Source organism: Fringilla coelebs, assembly GCF_963513975.1.
Source record: "Fringilla coelebs genome assembly, chromosome: 1".
In the NCBI taxonomy this organism is placed as follows: Eukaryota; Metazoa; Chordata; class Aves; order Passeriformes; family Fringillidae; genus Fringilla; species Fringilla coelebs.
The window spans coordinates 100143755-100158081 of NC_140028.1; the positions used below are offsets into that span (position 1 = coordinate 100143755).

Here is a 14327-nt window from a genome sequence, read left to right on the forward strand (position 1 = left end):
TACAAAAACCCATGCTGTCACTAATTCACAATGAAAACACAGAAAAAAGATGTTTCAAGTTAACATCCCTCAGATCTCCAAATGAATGTCTGTGAATGATTTTTTTCTGTCTAGGCCATTTGGCTTTTTATGCAGACACTGGGCTTGTTTTCACATTTTTTTCTTTTGTTCCACATTTTGCCCACTTATGTGGAAAAGGGTGAAGTACCTCCAGTGGGGGTGTATTTCAGAAAATGTTTTCAAATATCTAGGCAAAAAGCTAGACACGTTTACCTAGATCAGACAGAATGGCTCATTACTGGCACGGATTAAAAGCAGCTTTTCTGGCTACAAGCTTCAGCTACATTCTATAGCATGCAGATAAAAATATATCATCAAACTTCTTTGGTCTAGGGGTTGTATTTGTCCTTTCAGATAGAAGGGATTTAAAATATTTTAACTTTAAAAATGTGTGATATCTGGTATTTCATGTGTTCAGTATGCACATATGTTAACTGAAGGAAAAAGTCTCATTCAATGGAAGCTTGCAGGAAAGGTGTTAAATCTCAGTTTCTCCATAAATGAGAAATATTTTCCAGTCATTATGTCTCTTACTTAACTTGGCATATATACAACTAGTCTGTGCTTTGATGTGCTCATTTTGGACTCAGAATGCTGTTTGTACAAAGAGCAAAGCATAAAATAAGCCTCTAAAAGGGGCAGAACTGTAACTTTTAGGCCGGGGAAAAAGAGCAGTGTATTTCTCCATTCTGTCAATATGAATAAAACTTCACATCTTTGCATTTTGTTGTATTTATCTCAAATTCACCACTGTTCACTTAAGAAAGAGAAAATGTAAAATAATTTTGAGAGCATTTTTTTGCTAGCTCTGTTTCTTAATATGTCTCTGTCTGGAGAGGTCTTCCAGAAGTACTATAGAGAAAAACATGCCAAGGGTAGATTTCACATAAATAACAAGCCCCACAGCACCAAAAAGCATACAGTTGAAGAAATCTGCAAATCTAACCCAATTGTGGTTGTGTGGTTTTCGTGACTGACATCAGACTTCAAGCTTTGAAAAGACTATGAATATTAATTACCTGTGACCCTGGAACTCTCAAACTGATTCATCTATGTTAGCTCGTGCTTCATAACAGATTTGAGAACAGGAAAGTGATATCTATTTCTGGCATGTGACAGGGAGGAGGCTGTGCTGGAATCTTATCAACAAATAAATCTGAGAAACAGAAGTTCTAGCTCTGATTTGATGACAATGAAGAAAGCCTGGGAACATCAGAAAACCTCACTCCTCAGGAACAAACAGCAACAAGGCAGATAGTACAGTGTCCTCACAGAAGTTAACCTGTAAAGCCTTAATGGGAGAACCGAACCCAGTTTCAAAAAAGTCGGTCCAATTCCTATCTTGGCAGGCTGCACAGAATTCTGAACACAGGACTCTAAGGTTACACATGAATAGCTGAGATCAGTCACACAGTATAAAAACATTTAGAATGTCTAGATATCTACAAGCCAATCAGGAAACCTATCAGGCTAATTATAAACTGCTGGTCTCAGGCAATTATTTCCATAACAGGTTCATGAAGTATTTCCAAGCACCGACTGGATTGTTTATCTTTCCCTTGGGTTATGCAATCTCGCCCTATTTACAATACTGCATGTGCAAACCTCTTCATTCATAGCATTTATTTCCTTCTGCAGGGCAAGAGGCCAAATTTATCTTTCTTAAAAATAGGAAAACAAAAACATCTGAAGGCCAAATAACATTCTGCAAGCAAGAAGCTGGACTGATACGTGCAGTTGGAGAAACAGCCTACGTGTCTAACTGCTGATTTTTGAGTTAAATCCTGATTGCTACAGGAAAATCATATTAGGTGTCCTTCTGCTCTTCTGTATACCCAGGACACCTTTAAAAACCTGCCTCTTTAATGCTGAAATCTTCCAAGGCACATAAGGACAAAATGAAGGGGATCAAACAGCATATATGTTGTCCAGTAGAACTTATCACTTAAGAAAATTGCAACTCTATGCAAGGACAGTGTTTATAACACATAAGAGCCAAGGGCATGTTTCACCTGCTGCTGAGGTAACATGGCAATGCCGTCTCTGGACACAGAGGTCTGTGTTCACCTTTGTCACAATGTGGGCAGAACGATCATGAGTTTGCACCTGCCTAGCTGGCCTTCTGCCTGGAAGTCAAAATACATCTCCACAAATAACAGCCTCCTAAATTAGAAGTTTTGGGTTGGGTGCCACCTGTAAAATCTGTGTCTCTCGAGCTGGTGTTTGAGTCCACTCCAGCTAGCTATGGACGGCCCGCACGGTCTTGCACGAACGAAAGCAAAAGACGAGAAATGCTCTTCTCCATGTGGGAACGAGTGTCCTATTTATTGGCTTGGGAAGGGACACCTCAGACTCTGGCGACCCCCGGGTAGAAAAGAGGGCGTTGCCTCATTGCAGGGGACTTTTACACCCAAGGAATGGGGGCGGGAGAAAAGGACCTTAGCTAATGGGATACCATTGAGGAGGGGCGAGGGGAGGGGTAACCAGGGGGGCAGACCACCAGGGGTACAGGGCAGGGGGGTGAATGAGATGGGAGAAGGGAAATAACAATCCATGTGACATAACATTGCAATGCAACAAAGTTTATCCGTGCTGTCTGTTAAGATAGGACAGACTTTATTTCTTCTTGAAAACTAGGAAGGCTCCAGATAATGCCTAATGAACAGGATTGCAGTGGGAGGTGAACCAGCTGTAAGAATTAGGCCGCTCTCTTCCTGCTCATGGCAGTAGAGAAACACTCTAAAGCAAGGATCATTGCTAGCTCCACTGCTGGAAATGATAATACAAAAAAAATTCCAACAATTTAGAAACCATGCCAGTCCCAAGCAACATTACTTTTCCCCCAGCAACTTTAACAGAGGTGACAGCACAACTGTTCTTGATCTCCCACCTGCTGTAAGCCAAGCAAAGGTGTCTCTGTTCACAAGAATAGAGGAACATGTACTATTTGCAATTTAAAAGGGGCCTGCCTCCCATTTTAAGAAAAGGATCTCTGAGAGGAGCCAGTGAGATTGACAAAGAAAATCATCATAGGAACAAACCCATGTGGCAGCACTTCTTTGACACAATGAAATCCCACAAGGGACCAAGTGATGCCCGGGGCTCGCAGCCTATGAGTTGCTTAACCACATCTGAAACTACCAAAGTGAAAACAACTCCCAAAGACAGACAGATCTGGAGGCAGAAAGAGAAAATAAGGACATCACAATATGCTTTCAGAACTTTTGATAAAGAAACAAGATCAGAAATTCACCTACGTACTTAGTAAACTAAAATATCTGCTCACCCTTCTGGCCTTGCCCCAGACAAGCAGGGACACTCTTTCAGGGGAGAAAAGGGAAACTGCTTTCACTGGGCCTTTTTTAAGGCCTGTGGTAGGAACAGAGCAGCAATGTGACTCCCAGAGAACACTGTACAGCTTACAAACACAATGCTATGTGATGCATACAAAGGTCACACTGGCTCTTCTTGGAAAGGGACAAAGGAGATGAAGACTGGATTAAGTAGCGCTCTTCTTCCTGTCCTTTTTATATTCATACAGAAGTTCACAAACATCAATTTCCAAGTAATGCCAGCAGGGTATTTTAATAGTAATACTTCATCACAACTGCTTTTTTAGAGCCTGCTCTTGTATTTATGTTTTGTTCATCTCTTCCTTTTCACAACCTACTTCCCCACCTCTTCCCAGAATTAGCAATATTTGTATGTACTCCAGTCTAAACTGGGAGTTTTTGTTTTGCTTTTCCATTTTTTTATTGCTCTGAAACAATTGCTCAGCTCTGCATAAAATGTTCTTACCATTCCAGGTGATTTTCAACAAAGGCAGACATGGGGCTGATCTGTACAGTGTAAGTGTCGTTGGCTGAATACTCAAACAGCCCATAATAGGGATTGAAGAGCTCCTGAGACAGAAGGAAAAAGAATTCTCGGGAGGGGCCACTGTAGTCCAACCTGGAAAGAAAAAGGTAGAAAAGATAAAATGAGGCTCCTTGTCATTTGAGTGGATTTCCTGGGTTTGCCTACATTGGCTGCTGTCTTAGTACAGCAGCCTGTACAGTCAAGTGTTTCTAACATGATTTATCTCTCCTCTCAAAACTTGATTCCGAGTCCTGAACAAGTTGCAATGCCAAAAATATCCAGGCTGATCTGGGAGGAATCATAACTGGGACACATGCCTTAAGTAGTTTACTTTCCTTTGTTCCAAAAGCTTAGCAAACTGGAGGTACAAGGCTCAGCCTTGCCTCAGCTGGCTGGCCAGCAGAGGGGTAGCTTTCTAGTGAGTGGGTTTGAACTGCCTGTGAACACCTGGGTTCACAGACCACAAAGCCTGGGCAGAAATTGCTCTGACCCTCCTACACTGAGACGTACCCAAATCTAGCCCCAAGGATGCTTTTTTAGCTACAGAAACCATAAAGAATAAGACCAAATCCCAGCAGAATTTTGTCTCTTAAGACAGAATGGTGATTCCTTGCTTGTTCCATCCAAGCCCTTCCACTTTTCTGTTATTTTCATGTGGTACACCTTAAATTGAGCTTTGCTGTTGTATGGATTTGCTCTGTAGAGAGCCTCTTTTTTTTCCCCTTGAATTTTTTACATTCAACTTGGAAAACAAAAGGGAAACGAGACTAAAAATTTTTCCTGAATGCATTTAATGAAAACTGAGGTGGATTTATTAAAAACAGATCATTCTCTAATAATGGTGAGTAGGTTTTTCCTACATGTAGCAATATGAAGAAATGATCTGTAGCCATATATCATGTGTGCCAAAAGATTTTCTGAGGAGGACACTATTCCTTCTACTTAAAAATTGCAAAGTAAGTAGAAAGCTCTGCAACTGGATCAGAATGGTCTGTGCTATGGAGTTATAGAAGCATAAGCGAAAGGGGTTCAATGATTGATTTGTGCAACTAGAAATATGGCAAAGGGTAGATGGGCCTTTCCTCCTGTGTTTTATATGTGGAGATTCAGTACTCTCTTTGAGGAGCTTTAGCTCTAGGATCATGTGATGACACAAAAGCCACACCTGTAAAAGAGGATGGTAACAAGCCCACATGACCCACCAGTGCCAGCCATGGACCAGGTCTGGTTCCACGGACATCAAAGTACTGGGTTAAGCCTGATAATGGCTGGAGTGAAGAACTCAAACACAAACAAGATGTGTCTATGTTCAAAAACCTCCAATGGGAGACTGGCTATTGCATTTCTGGGCAACACACTAACGCATCATAAAGCCTTTATAGTTCATTTTCAATGGTCTTTTTCTTTGAACCGTGGGAAGCTGTGCCTACACAGCATCACGTGGCCATACAGCATCAACTCTTCAGTGGGGAATTGGCATCTTGGAGTCCTTCCAGCAGAATGTATATTAGCATTAAGCAGCAGAAACCCTAGAGGAATGTATCTTCAGATGTAAATGAATCAATGAAAAATGAATGAATTTGCACATCAAATTGGTTTGTAATTTCTCCTGAGGACACCATGCCACACAGAAAACAATATGACTTTGACCAGTATTAGCATTCCAGAATGCTATTCCAAAAACATAAACTGAAGTGTGCTACATGTTTATGCTTTACTTGCAGGCCAAAGGCAAGATCAGCTGTGAAAGATGGCCTCTGTTACACAATATTGAATCCATAGAGAATAAAAAGTAAGAGTGAAAAAAACCTGATACACATTGAGGTCTCCAAGTGACTCTCTTTGAGACTGGTGACTTCTGTTTCCCACTGTACATAACCTGTCCAGAGACAAGGGACAGAAGCCCTTCACACCTCAGAGCTGAGAGTGTCAGCAGTTGCTGGAGACGCTGAGAATTGCCTCAGGTACTGTCTGATACCTTTGGGACTGAAATCCTACACACATGGTTTTTGAAAAAAAGAAACTTTATATGCAAAGCTACTGAAATACAATTTCATGCCTTTGTCATATGGCACACTGGAAACACACACAATGGTCTTTCCATTATAAAAGCATGTGGATTAAGCCTCCATTACAATATATCTCTTGAGGTGAGCCAGGGGGGCTTTGAAAGGCTGTGCTTACATTTGAAAACAAAAGGTCAGGGGTTGGCTTTCATCATACAAAATGGCTCATGGATTTTAAGAGTTGTACACAAAGCTTCTTGAGAAAAGGCCTTCTCAGGAAACTTCTATTGCTTTCAGATTCCAACTGCAGGAATTAAATTTTAAGGACTAAACAGCATTAACGTTTCTCACTTAAGATGGAAACAAGAAATCCACATATGGATAACAAATGATCATTAGTTTGCATTAGGCATGCAAAGCTGAAATTTTTAAAGCAAAACCAGATCTATTGTGAAGAGTTAGAGTAACAAACTGGATAAAGGTCTGGTCTCTAACTATAGCCCTCAGACCGACACAGTGTGTAAATATTGGCCTGAAGTTGAGTTTTCCCTTCCAGCCTGTCAAAAAGTCTACAGCAAACAAGATTACAAAAATGTAACCACTTAAACCGTCACTTTGAGACATCTAGATGGAAGGTGTTATAGGAAAATGAAGCGTTGTTGTTATTGCTATTTTTAACAAATGTTTGAGTTGATTAAGATGAATCACTTACTCAGAGGTAAAACAAAACCAAAGAAACATTTCATAACAAGACAGGTTCAGCCTTAGTCAACTTGTTGTTTGGCAACATAACAGCTACTTCAGAGCTGAGAGCATTGTGTGGCTCCCTACCCTTCCTCGCCGACGAACGTGACGTAGAGTTTGTTGCGCTGGAGCTCCTTGCGTGAATAGGCCATTACCTGGTTGAAGGTGCCTTCCAGCAGGTGGTCACGCCGTATAATCAACCTGCAAAGGGCGGCAGAAATACAGATCTGATCAGTGGGTCTTGTGGGAGCTTGTGAGGCTGAAGGTAAACAGCAGCTATAGAGAGAGACATTCCTTCTCAGAGAACTTAATAAAATGGCATCTGCTGGTGCCCGTGCCACTTGAGCATTACGGGTTTCCACGGGCTTTTCCATGCTCCTTGAAGGTGAATTCAATGCCATGATTGGGTTCAAAGTGCTGCTCTGCTGCTAAGACTCTCGGCAACAACCCATACGTACAAATTTATGTGCTAGAGGTGGGAGTGGGGGCTGTGAGTTTCCTGCATATATGAAGTTCCAGCTTTCTAGAATTGGTCCCAAACACTTCCTGGATTTAATCCAGTGAGTGTCCATGGACATACTGCTTCTGTGGCAAGGGAAGCCAAGGGAGTATGAGCCTCTGTTTATACAACACATCTCTCATTCCCTTACTAATCTCAACAACAACTTAATGGATAGTACTTTTACACACCATCTGTGCAAGAAACCCTTCTTGTTCATATGTTCATGGGCATTTTAAAACAGACCTTTTAAAATATATTTAGCGTCTGCCTTGGACCCATTTAGCAGGACACCAAAAGGGGTAACCACCAGCTAGGACTCCTCAGCTCTATCAGACCATTTTGCTGATGACATTTGCCTGGAATAAATTGCTTGGCTTCATACTTTTATTTTTTCCACAACAGATGTCCTTTGGTAGGAAGCCAGCCTGAGGCATAAATTCAACCAGATGCCCAGGAAATACCTTAGAAACAGCCCACAGCCTTTGGCAAAGTTGGATAACTAGATTGAGCACAAGTTGGTATAGACTCAAAAGCCAACTAACAAGATGCATGGAAAGAAACTACAAATGACAGAGAACCCCAAATACATGAAGACTGGCACAAATCTCTCCAGTTCAAATCTAGGAGTTCAAATCAACACAAAGAACTATGGAAAGTTAAACCTGCATGTACAGACTAACTTGTGTAGGATCATGCTCTGGTCCTGAGTTACACTGATATCCTGAGTTAAACACATCTACTGATATGTAGATCATACTGATCTACATACATACTGATATGTATATATCCCTCCATTACAATGACATAGCTGTTGTTAATATCTGGTGGGTGTTTGCCTGGAAGGATAAGTCTCCTACAGGCAAATTATAGGTAGGAATATCAATATCCCTGTTAAATAGGCAAGAAATGGGAGCGTAAGAGAACACGAATCTTTAAGAAGTAAAACTTCCACACAAAAGCCTCTTGAAAGTATATGAAGATCTTATCTTTCCCTGAGGTTATGTAAAAAATGCAACCTCCAGGGTGTTCTACACTCCCTATCCCTGTCCTCATGGACAATGAATGACAAAAGACAAAGTTGTGCCCTGTTAAACTGACTAAGTGATTGTAATACTTACTTAATTTTCCCTGGACCTTGCCCATACCCTTTGGCTTCAAGTTTTCGATAGAAATTGCGCAGCTTGGCTTCGAAGTCCCTCCTGTATGGAGAAGGTGCTCTTGCACTTGCTCGCTGCAGCCCTGGAGGGAAGATAAACAGCATCCTAAGGTGTAAGGTGCTTGACATTCTTCCAAATCATGCAGCTGTTTCCACACAGAGCCTGTTAATAAATGTGTTAGGAACTTTTTGCAGGTGTACAGTGTTAGTTTTGCTCTATCTGGCATCAATAGAGTTGTAAGTTCCTGTAATTCAGTGATTGAAATGAACTTCCAGGGACTGTATCCTCTTCACTAAAAGTACCGTTAAGCTCACCTTGTGTGTGTCCTTGTGTTGCCTCTGCCTTTAGCTGTGACTGAACGAAAACTGAAGGATCAGAAAGGCATGAGAAAGACTGACATATATATCTATGTTTCATGGTCAGTGGCATTTAGGTTTTCTTTCTCTTTTGCACTTTTAAGAGATCCCTCTCCTCGGCATTGTATAGGAGATCTTACTTGGCAGGATTAAACCTCTGAAACTCAGGGCAATGCTTCTCACTGGAGCCTAGCAGCCCAGCCAAGCTGGGAGTCAGGTTTCCCTGTGTTAATCTGACTGTATATTAAACACTTCCAGCTATCAACACAAAACCCCTCTGTGGCATCAAAAAGAATTTCTGTCAGCAGGAAATGCTACATTTCCCTATTACAATTCACGCATAACAGCAGATTTTTCAGTAATTTGGAACCTGGTTTGTTTTGAAGGCTACATTCTCAAAGTAAGAGATTATTCTTTTTGTATAAACAAGTGCCATGCCATAAAAGGCCAAATAACAGACTAATGAAATCCCATTTACCTATCTCGTTACAAAAGACAACAAAAAACAGCCCTTTTATGAGAAATCTGGCAGCAAATGCTCCACAGGAAAGAAAAAAAAGCCCATCACATTTAGTGGGAGCCCAAAATGCGTGGTTGCCATGAAGGAAGGACATTACTGTCCCTGCTGGTAAAACAGAAAATGCTGCTCTCTCTATATATATATATATGCTGCTGTATATACATGCAGCACAAAGAGAATCCCTTGCAACACTTCTTTCTTCTGTCAGCCTTTTGTTTTTCCCCAGGACATAAGAGAAATGGTGGTGCTCTTATGGGCTCTATAACCAGGACAGAAATTAGCAAGAAGACAGCGCTGGAAGAAGACAGAAATTAGCAAGAAGACAGTTGCTGGAAATGAGCATTTGCCCTTGTGTTTTCACAAGAACAGTCTCCTAAGTCACATTTGTGCCATATACTTGGATTCTTGTCCTGAAGGAGACTTGCTTATGACCTGTCTTGATGTAGACAAGGGGAACTTGTACTCACAATGGTGTTAAAACTCATTAAAGAAAATAGCACATTCTGACAGAACACTGTTCTCCTGTAGAGAAGGGTTTAGCAGTTAACCTCACACCAAAAACCTTTCCATTTTCCACATCTACATCCAAGATTTGAACTTCTCTTGTCCATTAATTTTGTTTGAAATCAGATAATTTAAATGCATGCTCAAAAAGCTCTGCCAAAAATGAATTTCTTCAGATCACATTTCTGTTGATTCTCTCAAAATGGCCACTGGACACAGCCACGCAGTGAGACTGTGGTGGGGGTTGTGTCTCTTGGCAAAAAGGAGACATTAGCTCCTCAAATTTCTATAGCATAAACAATAACTACAGACACATAGCACAGCTGGAAATAACCTTCTCAGACAGCATGTCTTTCTGGAAAATATGTTTCCTGTCGAACCTAAGTTAATGGGTTCAACACGGGAGGTCAGGCTAGACTATGAAGATGATCCCTTCAGATCTCAAAATAGATGTGCCTAGGGAAGAAGAAAAGTTTTTGGAACATTGAGTGGAGGAGACTGAACTTTACAGGGGTACTGGAAGTGTTGCAACACACCTTCAGTTTGGAAGGTGCCCTTGGTTGCTTTAACATAAAACATGTGCTTCCATGTCAGTGACTTATGCTTGGAGTACATCACTCTCTTATCCTAATCCTTTCCAGCAATATAAAAAGGTGTATGTGTATCAATAGACACACAGCAGCACTGGAAACTGATCCAGCAAAAATAGCAGCTGGGATCAGATTTGGAGTGGCCACTGGAATTAGCAGGCTGACAGCTGATGCTGGCCTGAATCTGCTCTTTTCTATTTATTAAAAGAAATACCAAAAATGCAAGATTTTGTTCTAATTTTCCCATCTCCTTACCTGGAGAGTTTTGGGGTGATGAACAGGGTGAGCAGCGAGGAGAAAAACTGTAACCTGGATGGAAGGCAGCCTGCAGGGGTATGTAGGACATGATATCCTCTTCAAAAAGGCTGCATGCAAAAAGTCACAGGGAGAGATTTAGTTCACATTCATCACGTGAAGGAATGTAAATATGCAGCATGGTGCAAGTTCATTGTGTCAGATGTTTGGGTGCATCTCTGAGCTCATGGATTAAAAAAATCCATAGGTTTCCCAAAGACAGCCTGGTCACTAGCAATGGAGAACAAAATGGATTTTAACAGATGTTTCATGCTAACATGATAGCTCAGTCCCTGATGGAGAGCAAAGACATGAGGCTACATAGGAAACAGGAGCACCTTTAACACATTAGAAGGGAGAAGTAAAGATGCACACTCTGTCTCCCAGGCTGTCTTACTGGGGCCATTTTCATGTAGCTCAGTGCTCTGACTGCTTGAATTGAAATGATGGGAATAAGCTGTAAACTTCTTGCATTAGGCAGTGCTATTACAGCACACCAACCCCACCTGGGTAATGCAACATTTCCCATCTCACACCGAGACAATAAAATAAGTTCTTAGCTGCACCGAGGAGAAGCAGGACCTAAAGACCAAGCTCTCTGGTTCCAGTACAAACTGAAGCCTTATCTTCATTACCCAAAAAATGCCCACTGCACTGGACATTGAGGTTTCATGCATGTGTGGCAACACTGCTTCAGTAAAATTATCAATTTCTCGAGCAGTCACATTATTGTAGTAAGAAAGACAAGGGATTTTTTCCTCTCTTTTTTTTCTTTCTTTAAAAAACAAGATTTTTTTCCATTAAAAGGAAACGTTTTGACCTGACTCTTTTATCTGCTACTTGATGGTAACAGCCATACTGACTGAGCAGGCTGGATTTACTGCAGTGATGGAGGTTGCCTTCCAGGAATTACAAACTGACAGATACACTCTGGCTGAATCATTTTGGATGGCTATCAGTATGACCTGATTTAACAAAATCTTTTCAATTATGCTGAGAAAGAGCCAGATAGTTTTCTGGTACTGTAAGTAATGACATTATGCTATTGATCGAATTGATTACCTCAGCAGAATTACTAAATCTGCATCACACGACAACTTTTCAAGCCCATGTGTACCCTCTGTCCGAATGTAATGGATCTTCTCCCTGAAACATAAGTGATATTATGGAGAGGAGAAGAAAAAAATACAAAACCAGAAAAAACCATACCATTATCACAGCTTGAGCCATGCATAGAGTAGTTATTCTTTGGTATTTTGCCAGTTTCTGCTTATCTCCTTATAAAAATGGCAAACATCCTATATACCCGATTCATTTTCTAATCTTCCTAAAAACTTGCAAAAAAAATTCTGTCTCCATCACTCAGTTTACTGATCCAAAAGAAAGAGATTTTATTCCCTATTTTAGAGAGCAGAATGATTCTTAGTCCTCCAGTTTCATGTGTACATGTCAGGTCACTAACTGCAGATTTTTTGTGTAAGCCTACAACTAACACAGCACCTTTTGTTAACAGAATTTGCAGTAATATCACTTCCTTTCCCTCTGTCAGTTCCATCTGGGAAATAACACTCTAACATATATTGATATGAATTAATCACACAGAGGTTATACAGTGTAATATGTGTTGCATGTGTAAACTCATACCTTTTGTTAATAAAAACTGGGAAACATAGGATAGGATCCTATCAGCAGATTAGGATCACGGAAGATATGCATCTACACCCCAGCCTATCAGTGTGTTTCTAAAGCATTGCATTGTCCAAATATTTTTATTCTAGTATTAAGTGAAAATATTATATCTCAAGTAAAGGATGTGCTCTAGAACCTTGTAATCAAGGTCCATAAAAGATGGACTTTGCATCCTAGGAGTCTGCTTAACACCTGCTGCATGAGCATTAGACAGTAGCTTGGATCACTCCTGGCCCAAGGTATAATCAGCAGTGACCTAGAGGCAAAAGGCTCAATATCCTGTTACAAATCCCATTACGCACTGGCTAAGCTGCCTAGCCCCTATCAGTGGTCAATTTTGTTCTCTGCTCAAAAGGAGATAAAAGCATTATCTGTTCTCTGGGAAATGAGAATTCAAGTTACCGCTGAGAAAAAAAAATAGTCTGGAATAATTTGATGGTGAAGATAAAAATTTCTCAGTTACAGAAATGTACATCTTGAATACTGCGACTATTTTTCATTCTATTTCTCATTTTATTTGCATGTATCAATTCCTCCAGAAGGAAGTCTAATCCTTACACCCAAAAAATTCTTTGTCTGGCCCTCAGAGGTAAATGAGGAGTCAGTAAGGCTTCCAGCAGAAAGCACACTGCAGGGATTTGGAGGCCCTCTCCTCCTTCAGCAGTCCTGCAGCCACACCTCTGACTGCACAGTACAACCTAAACTCTTGGTCAAACTCTCAGCTGGTGCGTATGGGCACCGCTGACATCGATTAACACCAGCTTAAGTTCTTGGCCAAAATCAGTTAATTCGAACTTTGGAATTCAAATGAGTATAAGTGTATTGGTGATTGGTTCTGGTTTTTTTCTGTTTTTAAAAAATCTAATACAAAAGGAATGGGCTTAAGAAAAAGAATCACACAATATAACTACTTTGGAAATTACTACCTTTAAGTCAAGTGAGAAATATTAAAGACAATAGTGCAATCCACTTCATAATAATACTCCTATTACTTTATAATATCTAGGGTGACTATATCCATGACAGGGGTATAAATCCAACCATGAAGTAATATTCTGGTTCTGCTGGGCTTATTGGGGTTCTGCTACTGACTTCCATCCAAACACTCTTTTAACTCTTCTGAAAAATAAAGTGATAATTGCAGGTGAAGGAGGAGTTTCTGGTCATTATTTGCCCATATTTATTTTACTTCTTGGATGTCTGTGGAAAGTAACTATAGTAACCACAAGGATTCGGGCCATTCCCACCTACTCTTTAATGGTGGCAGTTCCACAGGAGCTCAAAGTTCATCTTTTGTACTACAGCTACTAGAATTTGGTTTTTCCCGCTACAAAAAGCGCTTCCTGGAGGTAGGGTACAGCAGTCTGGCAAAAAGCAGTACCTGAGTGCATGGTTTCTGGCCAAGCTGGGCTGACGCTCCTGCAGCATCTCAAAAATGTTGGGCTGGCGTAGAAATGCAACAATCTTGTCATTGTAAGCTGGAAAAGGTAAAATCAAACCAGAGGCTTTATTTGCCATGTCACCAGAACTCTGCAGGGGCACAGTGCACTGCCAGTGAGGCACAGGGTAGCACGAGGCAGTGCACACAGCTGATGAGAAGTCCTAAAACCCACCTTTTTGAGCTTTGAGAAGGAAAAAAACCAACTTGGCTTACCCAGAGGTAATGCCTCGTGATGATGCTGGTTTCGAATAGCTGTTACGAGACTATTGCCTGGTCTGGCCAACAGAGTAACTCCTCTGTTTCGAGAGACTTCAGAAGCCTACAACATCAGAGAAAAGGAAAAGAATGATCAAAACTGACCACCAGTAGCTCATCAGTCAGTTAAAAGATTTGTCATTTTTAGTTCTGTAACCTTCAGAATGGTCCATGATGCTGACTGAAGGGCAGAAAGCATGCATGAAAATTACAGTTTATACTCCAGTCAGCTTAAAAAAGGCAAGTAATTCTGTGCTTCCAAATGAAGGTACACCATTATACAGAGCTATCAGACCTCCTCAGTGCTGAAGGGACCAGAATCCAGAAGTAAATGTACGTTAATGTAGGTAT

General features: G+C 40.9%; 1 protein-coding gene across 1 annotated transcript in view; it reads right to left on the bottom strand.

Moving 5' to 3' along the window:
• The window catches only part of HECW1 (HECT, C2 and WW domain containing E3 ubiquitin protein ligase 1), a gene marked incomplete at its 3' end in the record, with an annotated part of 249851 nt that overhangs the window by 27406 nt on the left and 208118 nt on the right, over positions 1-14327 (bottom strand). The window contains exons 16-22 of the mRNA XM_084209598.1: positions 13935-14040; positions 13662-13758; positions 11654-11737; positions 10553-10662; positions 8289-8409; positions 6756-6869; positions 3859-4011 (exon numbers count right to left, since the gene is read on the bottom strand). Of these exons, the coding sequence (XP_084065724.1) occupies positions 3859-4011; positions 6756-6869; positions 8289-8409; positions 10553-10662; positions 11654-11737; positions 13662-13758; positions 13935-14040 (785 nt within the window). The remainder of the gene's footprint in view (positions 1-3858; positions 4012-6755; positions 6870-8288; positions 8410-10552; positions 10663-11653; positions 11738-13661; positions 13759-13934; positions 14041-14327) is intronic.